This window comes from Chroicocephalus ridibundus, chromosome 3 (assembly GCF_963924245.1).
Source record: "Chroicocephalus ridibundus chromosome 3, bChrRid1.1, whole genome shotgun sequence".
Taxonomy (NCBI): Eukaryota; Metazoa; Chordata; class Aves; order Charadriiformes; family Laridae; genus Chroicocephalus; species Chroicocephalus ridibundus.
This window is the reverse complement of record NC_086286.1, coordinates 121,161,924-121,181,834: the sequence shown is the minus strand read 5'-3', so window position 1 is coordinate 121,181,834 and position 19,911 is coordinate 121,161,924. Positions and strand designations below refer to the sequence as shown.

The 19,911-nt window shown below is 38.4% G+C and overlaps 1 protein-coding gene across 1 annotated transcript; it reads left to right on the top strand.

Annotated features, from left to right (window-relative positions):
• Positions 1–3,272: 3,272 nt before the first annotated feature.
• Positions 3,273–17,320, top strand: LOC134513997 (WD repeat and coiled-coil-containing protein-like). Its single transcript, XM_063331260.1, has 3 exons — positions 3,273–5,192; positions 13,235–13,355; positions 17,154–17,320. Exons 1-3 carry the CDS (start codon positions 3,273–3,275, stop codon positions 17,318–17,320), a joined length of 2,208 nt encoding a protein of 735 aa, XP_063187330.1.
• The last annotated feature ends 2,591 nt before the right edge of the window (positions 17,321–19,911 follow it).

Sequence of the window (19,911 nt, the reverse complement as noted above, 5' to 3'; positions counted from 1 at the left end):
TCTGTTCACACAGAAGTCTCTTGCCCACGTTATCCTCTCCCACTGAAAAAACACAGAATGAACCACAGGTGGAAATTTTCCTTGAGATCCTCAAGTGTTGTCCTAATGGAGCCTGAGGTTCAAATTTGAATAAGCCTTGTGGTGTGTCAAACCCTGCAGATTTCAAGGAACTCGGTGCCTTAGGGAATTAAAAAAAAGGCCACAGCAAACTCATCAAAGGTTTTGCGTCTCTCCATGAGTCTGGTTTCTAGTGGGCCTCACCTCATATTCACTGAAGTTGTATTACAAACATTCCTTGCAGTCAGAGATCTCTGAACCTCCTGTGCTTTAAATGAAGCGTGTAACTCCTTATCCACTAAGCACCTTTATTGATTTGCTTCCAGACTTTCTAGGAAAATTCTACCATAAAGATGTTATGTGACAGGATACAGGAGGTGAATAAACTTGGTGAACTGAAGGTGCTCGGGTTTGGGGGAAAAAGGTCTTAACACTGGACAAAGCAGAAATCAGCTATGAATATATCATGCCTCACTACCTCATCACCTCACTACCACGCCACTGAAACTTTGTGGATGTTGTCATTTTTATATCTGAGTATCTCGGAGAATTAACAAGTAATAAACATGAGTATATCAGATGAAGTCCTAGTTCCTAACGCTTTCAGAGCTAGATGAAAACCTCACTGTGGCTCTGCCACAAATATTTTTCAAGACTTTAGTGTTTGTGGGATATCCTCAATTTCAAACTTGAGGATGATTCTGTTACTGGTAAATCTCATACGTGCAGTCTTGTATCACCCTCTGATAACGTCACAGACACTGCCGAAGAGCAGATGCATGCTATGAGAGATGATGAAATGTAAAAAAAAGCAAAGAAAGTCCAATCTTCCACATGAGTAGTCCATGATCGCGAGATGTCTGCATAGCTGGCAGAACACACAGCATCCTCAGTGGAACATCTGAGCATTTCAGTCATATCGAGGCAGAAGTTTCTGCATCCAAGACACATTTTAGGTTGCTAGAATCCAGCTGCAACATAGTTTTGTTACAGTATTTAAAGCACCATTCAGAATGTAGATGAGATGGCTCTGCTAAAGAATAGCTTTATCAGTTTCAGTAAAACACATTCAGAAGACAGCAAAGCAGCATTATTTTAAAGCAAAACAAAAATGCCTTACACAGACTCTGCAAATTTGTGGGGCTGCTGGGACTGTATTTTAATGTAATCTATTCATTATAACTACTCCGGGTAAAAAGCTACCACTAATATATGACTGTAATCCTGCTACCACTTTGAGGAAGTGCAGAACAGAGTTCCTAGTGAAACAGGTATGGCAGTGTGGCATCTTAAGTGTGGCCTGGGCATCTGTGTCAGCAATGGGTAAGGTAAAATCACTAAAAAACATGGCTTCGCTGCAAGCACAGACAGGGACCAAAAATTTAAGAGTATTGCATAAAAAGGGATCTTCTAACCTGCTTATTTAACGTTTTAACTTTTACCTCTTCCAGTCATCACTGCTGGCTTGTCCCTGGTGAATATAAAAGAAGTTTTAATTTGGAATGTAATCTTCATGAAATAATCTACAAAAACCAAGTAGCTGTGCATAAGAATATGATATGACTACAGAAATTTGGAATTCTTTATTGGTACTCGCCATCCTCAGTAAATACACCTGGAAAAAGGCTACTGAAAAAATTCTTAAAACACAGGTCCAGCTGCCTTCAACAAGAGGTCTGGTTTTTTGCAGGTAAGTACTATAACAATATATAAAATATAAATCAGCCAAAGATGCAGAATGTGTATAGTTAAGTCTTACATCTTTAACCATAGTGATTATACTGATAATTTGCAAACCTCTGTCCAGGTCTAATTTATGCAGATTTATTTTTTTTCATGTAAACAGCAAGAGACGCAAGTTACATCAAAGCAGAAAGGAGATGCTGGCAGAACAAGAGCTACAAGAAGATGCTGAGGATGGGATTCAGTTACCTGTATATAAGCTTCTAATGCCATCTTAGACAGTCTAGGGACTATCTAGGGATCATCTCTTTGTTGCCAGCTGCCACTCCAGAATGGTACTACTCTTCTCCAAGTCCTATGCCATATCTGCCAGCCCAGTGTGGCTGTTTCAGATATCCCAGGCCACTGAAAATAGTAATGGTTAGTTATATTTAAGTAATGAATCCCACACTGACAATTTATGTTCAGCGATATGCATGCTCTGTCCAAGCTAATCCCAGAAAAGGATGTACCAAGGAGGGAAGAACGGAGACGCCCAAGGTAGTCCATCCGAACCAGCTCTGGTCCTGAAACAATGCAGACAAAACAAACTGGTGTATCCTCACATGGCCCCACTGTGTTACATGAGTTTGTTGGTTGGGTCTTTGCCAATTCAAGGATCTTTGCATGATATTATGTTACATACTGTAGAAACTGCAGTTTAGGGAAACGTGACAATTTTGGCTTCCTCTTTGCATTTTGGCTATATCATGAGGGAATGGTCCTCAGATACAAGCCTTCCGAGGAAGACCAAGAAAGAAATCAATATGTATTTGTAGCTAGGAAATCTGTCCCAGTAAAATGAACGCTAATCAGCTCTCTTTGCATTTACGCTATTTTGCTTTTTTCAAAAATCTCCCCTTCCTGCATTCTCTTGTAACCACTAACAGAACAGAACATGATTTCCCTTTTCTACTTCCCTTTCATAGCCACTTAGGATCTTGCATCTTTGAAAGATGCTGTCCATCAGAGATTGCAATCTGCCCCGTACAGTTCTCAGGTATGTTTAAATCTTCTTTTATCCTTCAAAGGCTGGCTGAAAGAAGTGTCAGGTCATTATTCCAGGCTGTAGCTTAATACTTAGGCTTAACAGTGTATGATCTCTCTCCAGCCTTCATTAAAGACCTTCATTCACTGAAGGTCAAGGTATTAGCGTGTTATTTTTAAATATACACCCAGCAGTGAAGAGTTAAAAATAGACTTCTACGAAAACGAACAGTAATTGGTTAAACCTTGTTAGCCATCACATGAAGATGATAACTCCTCCCAGGAAAAGACATAGCAAAAGCAGCTTTGACATGGATTTATACTTAGAAGAGCAGCTGCAGGTTTACTGGGAAGGAGTTCACGATATAGGCTCTTGGATTATTAGCAGAAAAAACAGCTTGATTCTGGAAAGGAGATACAAGATAAAATTTTCCTCATGATCTGCAAGTGAATTCCATGGATTCCCTACTTTGGAACAACCACCAGTAGCCAGAAAGCTTAAAAAGATGGAGCTGGGAAAGGCAAAGCTGCTGAGAACTGGCCTCAATGCTTTATATCAGGCCATCCACCCCGTGCATGGAATTGCCTGGACAGATGGGAAGCAAGTGATACTGACTGCTTTACACTATCATAACGGAGAACTAAAGTTTGGAGACTCAAGTGTTGTTGGTCAATTTGAACATGTTCATGGGCTTTACTGGGGCCCGTGTTGCTCTACAGACACCCCAGCTTTGCTCGCTGTTCAGCATAAAAAGCATGTTAGCGTTTGGCAGCTGGGCTACAGCACTGCAGAGAAGAACAAACCCTTGATTTCTCAGACTTGTGAAGTTGGTGAGCCGTTTCCGCTGCTTTCTCAGGGCTGTGTCTGGCATCCAAAGAAGGAGGTCTTGGCTGTGCTTACAAAAAGAGATGCTTCAGTCTTGCATGCTGTTCGTACTGACAATACCAGAGTTAAGGCAGATATCAAAAGCAGCGGGCTTATCCACTGTGCTTGCTGGACTAAGGATGGTAATCGTTTAGTAGTTGCTATAGGCAGTGCCCTGCATTCCTACATATGGGATGATGCTCAGAAAACTCTAAATACCTGCTCCTTTTGCCCAGTCTTTGATGTGGGAGGTTATATCTGTGCTATAGAAGCCACGCTGGATTTCCAAATTGCTGTAGCTACTGAGCTTCCTTTAGATAATATCTGTGGTTTGAATGCGGGCATTGCATTTGATATGCCATCTGGTACAGAAACTGGTTCTTTAATCTCACAGTCTGCCCTGGTGCTTGGTGATGAGGAATACTCCATGGACCTGCGAAGAAAGTCCATAGATTCAGACAGATCAGGTGCTGATTCAGTTGCTTCTTCTTCGTCAGGTCCTGTGGATTTAACCCATATTCTTACAAACCACCGTCGGTCTGATCCCAGTCCTCTTATTACTCTGAAACGCAAAGACTCTGCAGCATCAAATGGTCAAGATTCTTCTCACTTGATCTTGGTGACTTTTGAGAGGAAGGTAACCACCACCAGGAAAGTCACCATCCCAGGTATTCTGGTTCCTGATATAATGGCTTTTGACCTTAGAGCTCAGATTGTGGCAGTAGCTTCTAATACTTCTAACATTGTTTTGGTGTATTCAGTAACCTCTTCTTGCATGCCTCATATTCAACAAATCCAGCTGGAAAAATACGAAAGACCAAAGGGCCTATGCTTTTTGACAGATAAACTCCTATTGATTCTGATTGGGAAGCAAAAGTTCCCTGAGCCTAGTCTCATTCCATCTTCGAGCTCAGACAGGTATGTAATGCGTCTGATGATCAAAGAACTGATGCTGGAAGAAGATTCTTCAGCATTGCCTGAGACTAAGCAGAATATCTTTTATAACTTCGAATCCTCTGTGAATATTCCTGGGAAAAGAAAGTTCTTTGAAAATCTTGCCACAGAAGACCAACCTCAAAGCAGGGAGCTGTTAATACCAAGAAGCACAGTAATTCAATCTCCTAGTGGCAGGAGAAGACTCATCGAAGAAGTAAAGAGCCCTAGTTATGAGCAGAGCTCTTCATCAAGTGTGAGTGACCTGGATGAAAAAAGGCTCCCAGGTGACCCCTTGGTGGCCTTGGAAACACTGGATGCTGAACCTACCAATCGTTCAGTGTCTCTTCTTGGTTTTGGAACATCTACCAGGCTTTCCAGCAGACCAGCTTCCCCTAAAGTGCAGTTCAATGTGATCCAAGAAACATCAAGTTCTCCTAGAAACAACAATTTGCCAAGTGAAAGAGGAATAAGTCACATATCTAGAAATTTAGAGAGACTTTGTGGCAGCTTCAATGAGTTACAACTGAGTCTTTCTGAAATAACGGACTTTGCTAAAAATGGGAGGAGGATATCTTTAGCCTATCCATGTTCGCAGGAACCACCCGTTGTTCATATCACTTACCAGGTAACTTTTTTGTCAGCTTAAAAATATTGTGACTTTTAAACAATCCTGTATTTACCTTTAAATCAAGAGGATGCAGTTAATTCTTATCAACCCATGAGAAATGTAACTTGAGTTTGGCATCAAGTTTAACTTAAAATGATTTTATAATTTGATGTTGAAACAATAACTCAGGATGATGTAACTTAGAGGACACTTCACATGGGAGATTTGTGTCTGTTTGCTCTTCTTTGATTAAGCACAATTGTCTTAGATATTAGCTGATTTTTTGTGCATCTATCAAAGAGAGAGAACGGAGCCAAACAGTTGCTAATGTAGAAAAGGTTTATATGTTAGTTTAGTGCAGAGATGAGCCTGTAAGTAGGGTGGCATAGTAGCCCACCAGAAACTGGCACAGGTTGCCCAGAGAAGCTGTGTATGCCCCATCCCTGGAGGTGTTCAAGGCCAGGCTGGATGGGGCTTTGAGCAGCCTGGTCTAGTGGGAGGTGTCCCTGCCCAGGGCAGGGGGGTTGGAACTAGATGATCTTCAAGGTCCCTTCCAACCCAAACCATTCTATAATTCTATGATAATAAATTCAAACCCGAGCTCAAATCCAAAGTTTTAAGATAGCTAGACATTCATGAAGGCTGATACAAAGTATTGAATCTAAATTTATGGAAAATTCAGATGGGCATGACATGAAGTTGGCTTAATTCTAATTTAATTTCTCACCACTAATCTTCACAGAGCTGGGCATAGCTAATTTGTAAAAAATGTTACCCCTTCAAATTTTCTGGAAAAAAAAGTCTGTCAATATGTAATTATCATTTCACTAAATAGATGAATGTCAAATCATCACGTTCCTATCCCACCCTTGTTTTGGCAAAATTCCTACTGGCTTCAATAAGAATTTCAACTAAGGAATGTAAATTAGGTAATTATTTCTGGGTATTATTCTTAGTATTATTTGCAGTAATACTAACATAAAACTGATAATATTTTTGGTCATGCTGATGCTAGTGGTATTGCTGCTAAAACTGGGGTCCCGTTCAGGATGTAGATGACAATTATAAATGCATTCTTTTCTACTGCAACATAAGCAGCATTATGTCAAAGTAATACATTGCATTGTGATGATGCTGAAGTATGTACTTGTCAAACAAATTTGACTTCATTTTACGTTAAAGGAATCCATGCAGGCATCTATGTACCCCTCCTTAAAAATTCATTAAAAGAATGGTGACTGAATTCAATCATATTCATTACGTATAGCAATTGTTTACTTGGCATTTAGGCAGATTCTAGTATGTTAGGTACTCTGGATAAAAGCAAAGCTCTTGATCTGAAGTAGTCAATAATTTAACTTGAATACATTTTACAAATTCTGGTGAAAAAAGCAACATGTCTATTTAAATAATTTAGGATTTTATTTGCCAAGAAGGAAGCCCTTCTGTTACCCCAGCATGTTCAAATTAATTCTGATTTCTTAGCATAAATCAACTTATTTATTTAGCAAGCAGCCCTATCTCTTGGATTCAATTGGATTAACCTTTCCAAAGAGAAGTTTTGTTTGTGACACGTAGCATTAATCTAAGATCTGAAGTCACTGTGCACGTTTGCTTGCACAAGCAATAGGAATTAATGAACCTCTTTTTTTCTTCGTAAGCAAAGAAAAAAATATTAGTGCTTCTAAAATACTGCTAGACTAACTACATTTAGAAAGTAAGACTCTTATTCACCTGAACAGGTTAGTTTCACATTGAGCCAGCAGAAAGCATAGCTAGTACTGCATTATAATGACTCAGAAAAAGTGCCACTTAATGTCTTTCCGACAAACACAGTTTTTCTGTGTAAGTCTCGCAGCTAATGCCTTGCATAGTTCAGCCCCTTTCTGAAATCTAACAGGATCACAGCATGATGCCAAAAAATAATGAAAAATAGACTGATGGCAAAAAGGTCTCCAGACAGACAGGGAAATATTTGCTTCATAGGCAGCTAATAATTTTCTCAGAAAATAGTTGTTTTGATTAGTTTGGATTCAGACATCTGAACCTTGTTCCTCCTTCAGGAGTTGATTAGCGCTCTGTGAGCTCAGAGACCAGCTGGGCTGTGGGTTCCAGCCAGGCTCTGTGTTCACAGTGCAAAAAGTCAGGAAATAGCTTTATTGCTTTATGATATAAATATCAGCCTGTGGAAAACATTCTAAGCTTTAGGAACACTGCAGTCCAGTCAATAATATGGCCATTATCTTTCAGCTTTTTGTGCCAAGTGCCTGTCTTCTTAAGTGTTTGTATAATCCCCAGCACGGCAGAGGCTCAATCTTGATTGAGAAATCTATTGTACTATGAAAGATAACGATTAGTACTGCATAACCATATTTATGCATTAAAAACATAAAAGGAAAGTTTAAAACATAATAGATAAAAATGTAGCAATAATTAACGGGCAATTATGAACGCTGTTGTGCAGCAGCATTATTGACATTTATGTATGTTTCCAGTTCTGCTTAGAAAACCATAATATAAAACAGAATGCGTATTACTTAATAATTCATAATGACTGCCCACTAAATAGTCTTCAAAATCTTTGTTTATTCTGGTAGTGCTAGCATACCTATAACTCCTCTGAAGTCACGTCCATGCAGTACTACCAGAATTTATATTCTTTGTAGCCCATAGCCATAAAAGAAAAACATGATCACTCACACTTTGGAAATGTCACTGCACTATCACTTGTGTAATAGCATTCAGCCACCAGAGGTGACTTGATCATTCAACCCTGAAAAGCAAATATTATTGCTCTTTCATCACATACAGACTTGTGATTCAGGATAGCGTGGGAGGGCAGACAGACAGACGCAATAAGAGGATATTATTTAAAAAGAAAAAAAAAAAAGAAGAGACGAGGATCTGTCACAGATTTGTTTCTGTTTCATTTTGCAAAAAGATACTTTTTTCATCCTATTCCCCAAGAAAAGGAACAGCTGCAGAATATTTAAAATAGCCTCATTCAAAAGCTAATTACAGTAGAAATAAAGCCAATCTGGATTTGAAATTAATGGCATTTAGGCAAACCTCTCCAGGAGGAATAAGATTCATCTTAATCTGAAGAATATCTTAAAACTCCTACATTTTGCTCACAAGCAGTATTATGTCAAAAGTGTATATCACTGAGAGCATAGACTGCATAATTAAACAGGAAATAAATATCTTTTCAGTAATTAGTCACCGTGATTTCCTTTTCTTAGCACTCACCAATAATTGTATACAAGTCAATTTGTACTTTTATAGCATCTTCATACAATTCACCGTGGGAAACTTTATTGCCAAGGTCAGCTATAAAATAAACAATTTTTTACACAGAGCTAGGAGATGAATAGAAAGGGTCCAAAAACATATGGCAATAAAGTTTTTCTGATAGAATTACATGAACTAGAAATACAGAAGGGGGGTATAAGGGTGGCACAGTAAAATGAGCAAAGACCAGGCTGCAATGATCAGCTGTAATAAGACCATGAACCCTTCTGAAATCCAAAGGGCAATTTTGACTCGGGCTGAGCAATAGAGAGAAAGTCATGAAAATGATGGAAGAGGAAGGTGACGTGGCTGCTCCCTGGAGTAAGAAACTAGTCAGCCATCCTGAAGTTTAGAAGGAAGAGATTTAGGATGACCGTAAAATAAAGACCTGCAGTAGTCAAGACAAGGTGTGATTAATGCATGGATAACATTTTGAGCAAAGGTTGAGGAATTTGTTAAGAACAAATTCTGACAACAATGTTCTGAAACTGATCAATAGCAGACAAGCAGGGTTTGTAGAGGAGACACAATACCTTTTATTAGACCAGATGATTTGTTTGTTGGATACATAGACGCAAAGGAAAAGAAATATGTAATCTCAAAAATGAATCCCACTTTTTGTGCTGTGCAAAGAAAGCAAAGATCTGAGTTAAAAAAAAACACCCCACACTCAAAACATAAAGATCACGGAAGCACAAGTATGAGGACAAAGGGTATATCTTAGATGACAATATACTTGAAACAATAGTTGCAGAACTATTAATAAGGAGCCGAGAGTAGAGAAATCCTAGCATCATATCATCTGAAATGCTGATGTGCACTATAAATGCAAACTGCACTGGGATTTAAGCACCCCTGAGCACCTCAGATGTCTTCCAACATAAACATTTTACAGGCTTATGCTCCTCTAACAGGTTAATTAGGGTGGCAATTGGAATGTCCCACATACGGGCAAGCAAAGATATTAAGATCTCCACCAAAAATAAAAACCCAACAAAATAATAATAAAAAAAATAAAAATTCAGGATCCACAAAAAATCAAAAAGGAGTCACAGCAACAGCAGAAATCATGACAGGAAAGGGCAGTGCAGGCTGTCAAACCTACTTAATACTACTAGTGGCAATGCTGCACAAGAGTTAACGCCACACAGCACTTTAAATACCAAAAATCACATTTCTCATTTCTCTCCAGGGCTCTTCCTTAGCCATCTAACTCTCTTTTCATTGTCTTCTTGTCCAGATCCCCCACGTCTATTTAATTTACCAGTTTTTTTCTCATCCCATGCAATGAATGTGGGGGAAAGGCAAAAGCAAGCTGACTAATGGGTACTAAGGTATCAAAACTGAAATTACCACTGAAGCACAACACAAAGAGCTGAAATCAAGGGTTTAAGAAAATGGAAACAGAGTTCTATGCAACTACAGCGCTCCTCATCTTAGAATGCATATATGTGACTGGCCAACCTGATACCTTTCATTTATATAAGAACAGATTATTAACACAAAGGATATGAAGAATATTTAAAATACCTGCAGTTCAGTACAGTACTTGAAATCCTGCCACAGGGGAAATTATTTGTTCAACAGCAGAGAATAGGGATTAATAGAAGAAATATAAGATGGTTAAGGAATTAGCCAGAAGGAAGACAGTAAACGGTTATAGTAATATAAAAGAAAATGGAAGACATTTACTAGAGGATTTTCTCGTGATTGATTTTCAGGCTAATATTAAAGTTTCATTAATGATCTGTTGAGATATGCTAATATAATCTGCGTATAGCATCAAGTCAGTAGTGGGATAGGAAGTAGTCAATAGAGGATCAGGATACCGCACCTGTAATTTGATGACCTTAGCACCTAGAATAAAAAAAAATTGATTGAAATTAACTAATTTCAAGTGCATAGTGATATATTCCGGGATTAACAGAAGGAATTTCTGCTATAAACTGGATATTCATTAGCTGGAAACAACCAAGGATGAAAAAGCTTGCATGTGTTAAGTAACTACAAGAGGATTATTAGTCAAAAATGTGATACGTTTATGAAAAGAACAAAGGCAATCTGTGGGTACATCAGTCAGGTACATCCAGTAAGTAAGTAATGCACCACTGGGCAACACAGCCATGAGGCCTCATCTGGAAAACACTTAACATTTATAGACATTTATGGGCAAGAAAGACACATTCAAACTGCAATCAATCACTAACCCAGTGTTAGTAAAAACAATTCTGATTGCTAGCATATCCTTATTTACCTCACTGTTTCATCAGTCGTTGAATTTAAGTTCATGAAGATGATCTTAGCATCCAGGCAACTGTAGGCAGTGCATTAGGGAATACAAGATAAATACTGAAAAAGGTCAAGAGGCAGAACTGGCTGACTGCTCAGTGGGGTTCAAAAAAGTAATAAAAGAGATGTTTATTTATCATGCAGATATATGGAGTATAACATCTAATCCAGGAACCCTTTTTACCTTAGTAAATTATTTTCTTCCCATATATATTTGCATTCCAAACCACGAGTTTTGAAAGACAGTTTGGCAACGCTGTGATGGGCTGGCTGCAGCCCAGAAGACCCTTTACAGGTTATAAAATCTGATCGAGGGGCAGGCTGGCACGCATGAAGGAAAACGATTCTGGAATTGATCGTTTCTTTCTGTTGGATTTTTGTTGAGGGAGAGTTGGACCTGACAGACTACAGGAAATTGGCTAAAGAAACTTAATCTGAAAATATCCACTCCTGTATGTGGAAATGTATTTGTTTCTTCTGTAATTAATATGTTCTTAGTCTACCGCTAAACTTTGGTTTAGGATAAAACAACTAATATTAAGGGCTTTTAATCTGACAATGGCAAGTCCTCTGGCTTCTACTGGAGATAAATAGCAACACAGCAAAACCAGAGATACACATTTTAGGAAGAGGTGGATTAAATTTAGATTTGACTAGAAATGGTCTTTGGGTTAAGGCATGAAAATGGGAAGTACTGAGGTGAGATTTTACTTGTACTTCTAACTCTGTCATAAATTACTTGCATGACGTTGAATGAATCTCCTAATCTACCTGTGTAAGAATTTGATCATCTATAAAAAGGGAGTACTAACAGTTACCCAGATGAGATGAGAAGCCCTCTGAAAGTCCGAAAGTTTACGTTTTTAACGGAAAGATATTTTTATGGTCCTTACCATAAAATTAGTCATAATCCATAAATAAGTAACAATCAACCATAAACTATCTGCATGGCCAATTTATGATAGAGTGAGGAAAAAATACTTTTGCAACAGTTGGTAGACATTCTGATCTACAGAATCCAATGTGGTTGCATGACAGCGTACATACTATGTACAGAAAAATGAAAGTGATTGATTTAGAAAGGTTGTTACACAGCAAAAAAAGCACGTGTTCACTGAGAAAGCATCTGAGTCAAAAGGCAGTGCAATTAGAAATGAAGACAAGCATTAAAAAAGACATATATTTAGTCAAAGGTTAGGTTACTATGTACTGAAACAGGAGATGCAGTTGTGAATTCATTCAACTGTAATTTTCATATTAGCAAGAAAGATTCAAGGATATGAAGTAGACACGGACAGGGTAAGACTAGAACAGGAGTTAGGATAGATGACATCTTTTCAACTCCTTCTAAAATGTTAACCTGGATCCCTTCTGAATGTACAAACCAGAAAGGTCTAGGAAATGGCATACATAGACTGTTCATTCAAATAACAAATACATTAAATCCGGGGGGATTGCAAACATAAGGGATGCCAAAGGAAAAACACACCACAACACATGGGAACTACCCAGGTGGAAAGTATGGAGAGGAAAAAACAAAATTAAATTTATGGGACAAAGTATTGCAAGTATATTTAGCAAAGTATATTTAGACGAAAATGTCCAATTCACATATATTTTATAATGGTATTGAGTCACTGGAAAACTCTTCATGCTAAAATGACTTTCAAATGATAGCAGATAGGAAAACGTAAATGTAAATTATATACCCACTCCATAACTATATTAGCTCAACTATTTTGTAGTCCTTGCACTTTGTAGTAATCAGAATGACAGAACACAAAGGTGTTGATTCGCAAGGCCAGATAAACTTCATGAAGCATGAATACGCCACCTTTATATTCAAGCCTGTTCTTTTAGTGAATGTCACTGCAAATTCCAGGGCTGTAAAACCATACATTCCCTCTCTCTCAAAGAAGTCACAGGATTCCCAACCTACCTTGTTATGACAGCTTTTCAGAGAGACCATTGCTATGTCCAGTCTCTCTGCAACTCTTTCTATGCCAGAGCTGAGGTTATTTTACTGGGGTGGAACAGGTGACCAATGACTATCAAAACTACCCACACATACAATCAAAAGTGAGCAGAGGACTCATTTGGTCTGGTAGCATCTTGGACAACTTTATTCCAGACATGATATATTCCCTTCCACTGAATTGACTCTTCAGGCAGAAAGGCCCAATGGACACATATATGCATGACCTAATACATTATATATACAGCGTTGATGCAGTTTTGAGCTGTGTAAATACACAAAGCAAAGCGAAGAGGCATATTGCTCTTCACATGGGACTATGAGACTGCGCCTAGGATTGCACTGCATGATGGTGTCATCTATAAATTGTAGCAAAGATAGACAAAGAAAAAGCAAAAGGACTACAGAACTGAAAGGAGTAAGAGCAGAGGAATGGTTAAAAGAATTCAGGCACAATATCTAGGCTTTTAACAAGATCTTTTCTTTTACATATATGCATTTGAAGAAAAGTTTTTCAAATGGAGCAGTTACTGAAGAAACAAAAGATGTTCTCCTCTGTGATGGCAAAATCCATTTGAATTTGGTCCAGCAGCTGTTTGATCTGCCTGTTATCGAAATGAAACACGGTATGTTCTTTTTATTTCTGGTATCTGGTTTCACCTGAGATTTTTAGCATAAAAGAGGCATTTGTGGTAGAATAATTACCTCATACTGTAATAAACTGAGATAGATAACTTTTTTTTATAAATATGTGTTTTCCTTTGTCTGAAATACATCAGAGTGTCTCTTGAAATCACTTAAATGCTAAGTAACTCCAGAACTACCTATTACCAGAGTAATATGTCAGATGCCTCTACAGAGGAAGGCTGAGAAAATAATCAGTACGCTGTACTACCTGCAAATAGAAATGCTTCCTTGAGACCTTTTGGCATTTTGCTTTGCCCATCTTTACAAGCAAATCCGAGATCTGACAATAGAGAGTAGGCTGGAGAAAAATTCATTCTCAGAATATTTTATGTATGTATGTATGTATCATGTAGCATTTGGGATTATTTTAATGTAAGATAAACAACGAAGCTCAATGTTCTAATTTGCCAATCTATCTCACATTTCTACCACCCACCACTAAACTTGTAAGGACAGGAGCAGCTAGGGAAATCCCAGCCCCAGACTGGTCTCTGAATCACCTTGTCCCTGCCTGTTCATGTATGCTACCTTCTCAGCGACATATATACTGTTATTTTTTAGCTGTTTCTCTATAATGCTTCTGATGGCTTTTCTCATCACAGGCTAAGTATATTATAATCTTACAGTACACAGCAGTTGGCTATAATTATGATCTTGCACAATTTCCACACTGAGAGATCCATAAATTACTCTCTGTCTTACCCCTTGTCTTAACCCCTGACAGACTGAGACATATTGGCTTAATCGGTATACTCCGTCGTCTGAGAAATGAATTCAACTGTTGGGGAAATCAAAAAGAAAAGTAATAATATAAGCTATAGTTTTCTAAATAATGATAGTTATACACCAGACTGTTATATAATAGGCTTATTGATGAAAAAGAAACCAGGCCTGTGACGTTACTGGTGCTGGCATCAAGGACAGTGGGAAAGAGAGATGTAAAATATGCACCATTCTGCCATTCATATTCTGCTTATCTCCTTGTTGTCGACCGCAAAAATGAAGAAAGGGGGCTACAAATACACCACAGATCAGCGGAGCTGCCTTTATGGAAGACACATTGAGCCATTTCACTTTTCCCCTGGCTTACAGCAGTTTCTGAGTTGTTCCAGAAAAAAAGGGTATGCAGGTTTCATATTTTCATCAACACTCTCTATTGACTGTACAGTGCAGCGGAGTCATATATGAAAAAAAAATTCCACTTCCTGTAGAGGTCCAAGCTATTTCCCAGCAGGCTTTTGCCCTTGCATGGCATGGAGAATGTCATTTTTAACCTGAGCTTGCAATTCTTGATTTTGGAAACAAATGCCCATAATGAAAAAAGCAGTTTAGAGTTCAGCAGGAAAATAATAAATAATGGGCCTGTGAGAAAACCTATTTTTAGCTCTATAGAACATTTAACATTTGAATGACATGACATGACATTCAAATAACAATTAATATTTAACATTTAATTAGAAGAACACCACTCCTCAATTTCATGCATTAGACTTCAGAGATATCAAAAAGACAATGTCTCAGAATCATCCTAACATGTCCCTCTTTGTGTTCAATGTGGTGCTTGTCTTTTCTGAAATTGAGTTTGCTTGTTGACAGCAAAAAGAACAACTGAAACAAAAATCTTTCTAAACTCACCAAAATCTTGCAAAATTATTAAGTCTGGGGCAGAAGCAGTTATGTAGCTCTTTATTCAGTTCTGACCAGTACAGGTTTATACTCCTAAATCCTTCCTTTGCCACAAGGCATGAATATTAAATGTGATGTATAAAAATATCACTCCCATCCTTTAATACTGTATAATTAAAGGGGACGTAATGAAGAGCGTGCTTGTATTGCAACGACAGCCTGGCATTTTTTACTATGAATAAACACTTAAACTGGAATATACTGGGAAAAAGAAGTTCACAACTGTAAGCCAAATTCGTACCCACACACAGCAAGGCCATTAAGATCATCAGAGTTATACGAGCAATGAACTTGGCCTCATCATGTGCACTTTAAGCCCAGGGCTGTAATACCATTACCTGTACTAAATATAGACTGTCATGTAGTGCCCTGGTATTAGCACACAGAAGTCTCTCTTTTCAGCAAGTTGTCGTTGTAATAATTGTGCAGAGCAAAAGGGTACTACATCCTGCACAAGGTTTTTCCAACATTGAAATACTTTGTGGGATATGCTTTAAAGCCAAGTGTTATCAATGACACAGAGAATTTCAAACATGGATGAAAATAAAAAGTCCCAAGAGTTGAACATGAGAGTATGCTTTATCCATTTAACCAACAAGCTAACTATCAATTTGGACAGCAGAATTTCCACTTTCAGGCCCATTGCTTATGGAATCCGAAGTCTGTCCAGAATTAGAAAGAAAGTATTAAGAGTAGAAGATTAAAGATTCATGGTTTGGAATGACAATCTTCTTATGATGTAACAGGTGACATGACAACATGCAATAGTGTAGCAGCCTGGAAAAGTGCTTTGTTAATAGTATAAGGAGGGGAGATTTGCCTTGTCCAGGAACATGCTTCATTACAACTGACAAAAATTAAGGATGGTTCTTCTGGATTTTCTACACTTCCTTTTTTCACATACCTTTTCAAAATACAGCTTTATCTCCCAAAATGAAAAATTTCAACAACAGAACATAACATGGCTTTCTTTACCTCAGATCCCAGCTAATGCCCCTGCTCAGAAATGACAGGATCACATGCTCTAAGGAAAACATGTGATACAAGGGCTCCTACAATGCTTTTCAGTTGCCACAGATTTTTTTCTTTTTCATAAAATGTCAAACTGAAAAAAAGACAAATAAGGAATTCACTATTTTCTATAAGAACTGCAATATCCAGTCCAAAAGGAAACAGATTAATCACTAGAAAAAAATATATATGGTACACACAGCTTCATTGTCAAGCTGGTTTGCAAAGGAAAGTAAAAAACAATGGGGGGGGTAGCTTTATTTTCTGCTTCTATGCAATACAGAAAGTGAACCTGAATGATTTTGATGTCTTTCTTTTTTAATCTTGACTCTTTTATTTTTTTCAAAAAAAAAAAAAGTATTAAAAATGTCATTCAGATTTTGTTCATTCTCTTCTGTATGAGAAGATTTGATAAATAATTAAAGGACAAGTAATTTTATTATATCAGCTTTTGTAAATCATCTTTTATAAATCATGGTATCTTTTTGTACATCTTCTTCAAGGTGTAACTTCCTTCCATTTCCTATATGACTTTGAAAACATCTTGGCTTGACAGTGAAGGAGAGGGAAACACCCACTTCCTTCTAGAACAAATAGAAGACAGTCATTTTCTTTGACAACTTTTTCAGGTTTTATGATCTTCTCATCATTTGGGTAGAGCAGAAAAGCAAAAAGGATAAGCAGAAGTAGATGGCACTAGAACAAAAGTCAGCATGGAAATGCCGGCTGAGTTTTCAGAAAATGGAGATACTTACAGTTTAGCAGAACTAGCAAAGAGGCACCTTGTTTTTCAACTTAAATAAGGGACAAAATGCATCAAACGTTTCAAGACCTTTCATTTAGCCCCCCCCTCCACATTTAAACAAAGGTGTGTTTAACATGGATTGTCAGACCTTAATGTCATTAGCGTAATAAGGCTTTAGTGCAAGAAAAGAAAGCCTGCTCTGCTTGCGTGCTGGCTGACTTTTTAAAATGGGCTTGTACATTTTACATAACCAGAGCAGTATACTCATCTTCTTTTTTTTGCTTAATTTTTGTAGGCTCTTCTTGGATTGTGCTCACTGCAGACAAGGACGGCTTTGTTCCATTAATATTCAAAGCAACACAGGAGATAATCATAAGGGACGGAACTGACAGTTCAGAAGTCTGTGGAGGTCACTCCTACAAAAAAAGCGTTTCAATGAGACCACCAAGCAGAGTGACATAATTCCTGAACAAAGGACACTAATGACCTTCTTTTCTAATACAATACAGAGACATTCTGCAGTGTCAGAAACCGAGTGACTAGAAAACTGTCTTCATTACTTTCACTGTATTTTAACTGTAAAATCTGTGGCATGGTTACACTATAGTTAAATCCTAGGGTTGGCTGGACCCCATGATTTCTTCTGAGGGATCAGACCTAAAGTGAAGTTTACCACAGCTGTTGTTATTAATGGCTGCCAGTGGACCGGAGCAGAGAGACTAGCCTCTACTTCAATTTTGGTCAGGATGTTCTTGGAGAAACTATATTATGCTAAAAATCATGCAGTAACAATAAATCTAGCTAACGCAGGTGTACAGTCCACACAAAAAGCTGAAGAAAATACAACTAAAGAGGATTTATATTCATTAACAAAAACTGGGAATGGGAAAACTGAGAAGCTCAACATAAGCTGGCAATGTGCGCTCGCAGCCCAGAAAGCCAACTGCATCCTAGGCTGTATCCAAAGAAGCGTGGCCAGCAGGTCAAGGGGGGTGATTCTACCCCTCTGCTCCACTCTTGTGAGACCCTATCTGGAGTACTGCATCCAGTTTTGGGGTCCTCAGCACAAGAAGGACATGGACCTGTTGGAACGGGTCCAGAGGAGGGCCACAAAAGCGATCAGAGGGCTGGAGCACCTCTCCTATGAGGACAGGATGAGAGAGTTGCGGTTGTTCAGCCTGGAAAAGAGAAGGCTCGGGGGAGACCTTATAGCAGCCTTCCAGTACTTAAAGGGGGCCTAAAGGAGAGATGGGGAGGGAATCTTTATGAGGGAGCGTAGCGATAGGACGAGGCGTTAACGGTTTTAAATTGAAAGGGGGGAAATTTAGATTAGATACCAAGAAGAAATTCTTTACTGTGAGGGTGGTGAGACACTGGAACAGGTTGCCCAGAGAACCTGTGGATGCCCCATCCCTGGAGGTGTTCAAGGCCAGGCTGGATGGGGCTTTGACCAACCTGGTCTAGTGGGAGGTGTCCCTGCCCATGGCAGGGGGGTTGGAACAAGATGGTCTTTTAAGGTTCCTTCCAACCCAAACCATTCTATGATTCTAAGAAAAAAAGGAAAACTGCTCCAGGCTCTCTTTGCTGTTCCAGTTGGATCCCATGGAAACATGCAACGTTTTCAGAAATGCTTAATTTTTATATGAGAATGTTCAATTACTAAAAAGGCTGCATCACTGTCTCCTGTCAGTGTCTTACACAACACGTAGATTTATACATGCACACAGAAGAGAAAGGAAAAACCTTGCAAGGTAAAGTAAGGATCAAAGACATTGAACATAAACTTCATTTGGTTAAATGCAGGTGTCTACACTGCACTTATCATCTAGACTCCTGTATGATCAACCAAAAAAAGAAAAGCACTTCTACAGCAGATTATTCATGCCCTAGCATAGATTTCTAGAACTGATTGTGGTGAACCATCCCTATGGAGTAAATAAGTGCCTATTCCTTTCCACTGGCTGCAAAAGCAAGTGAGGGTGACTTTAAATACAAACACTTACATTTAGTCAGATGAACCCCATCAGAGACAAGAGGCATTACAGATACATCTGAGAAGCAGGCAGACAGATTCATGGAAGTTAAACTGTCATGATTATGGTGACAGACACAGGAAAAATGGAAGAACTGAATGAACTCCCTAACTTTTCTTTCTCTAAATGCAAAGAGATGGGTAAAGTGTAATGAGTAGCCACGTATGTGAGGCCTAGCGTTCTGTACTGCTGGACAGGCCCCAGCAGAAACCACGGAAAGGCAAGCCTGCTTCAACCTGTACGTTCAGTGAAACTGAAAAAGAATGAGACTTCTATAAGATACTATTAAGACTTATTTTTCACACTCTGCATTTTGGGTCTTGTTAATACTCCTGGAGAGTCTTTTTTCCCTGCCTGGGAACCACAGCAAACCTGTTTATAGGGCACAGATATGCTAAAATCCAGTTGCAATACTTCACCCCATATCAAGGCTGGATCAAGAAGGAAGATCTATGGTCTGGAGGCATTTTATGGGTTTGGAGGTCTGGCATTAGTATCATTCCAGCAGTGCCACCAGAAATCTCATGAGGAACGGTTTCAATTCCTGAAATAAGGAAACAGTTTCAATTCATTGAATTAAATAATGTCCTTCTCATGCAAGTATCTTCCCAGAGACAAAGGAATCGTCATTCTAAATTGCCTACAACCACAGGTATGCAATCTAGCTGGGTATATTTGTACTACCTTGTTCACAAAGATCTTTTTAAGCAGTCTCAGGGAGCATTCCAGTTTGTAAAAAAAACAACATAGTAAACAAAATATAATAAATCTGACATTTTAAACTATTACTTTACAGTTACTTAGTTAATTGGATTACCTGCTACTTTGCATTAAAATTGTGTTCAAAAAGGTATTTGTACTATTACTCCTTTAAAAATCTCGGTTAATTTGTGCTTTCCTTCACTGAAATCAGTCCAAATAACTAAAATCAAATAAGTAACAAAAAGGTTCACAGACTTATTATGGTGAGGGAAGACATTATCAGGTTTCTAAATATCATAGCACATTTTGAAGCAGCAG

Excerpts from the sequence above, each read along its gene's own strand:
- LOC134513997 (XM_063331260.1), top strand. The coding sequence starts at position 3,273 with ATGGAGCTGGGAAAGGCAAAGCTGCTGAGAACTGGCCTCAATGCTTTA. Across the intron at positions 5,193-13,234 it reads TTGTTCATATCACTTACCAG|AAAAGTTTTTCAAATGGAGC; the intron begins GTAACTTTTTTG and ends ATGCATTTGAAG. Across the intron at positions 13,356-17,153 it reads TGTTATCGAAATGAAACACG|GCTCTTCTTGGATTGTGCTC; the intron begins GTATGTTCTTTT and ends TAATTTTTGTAG.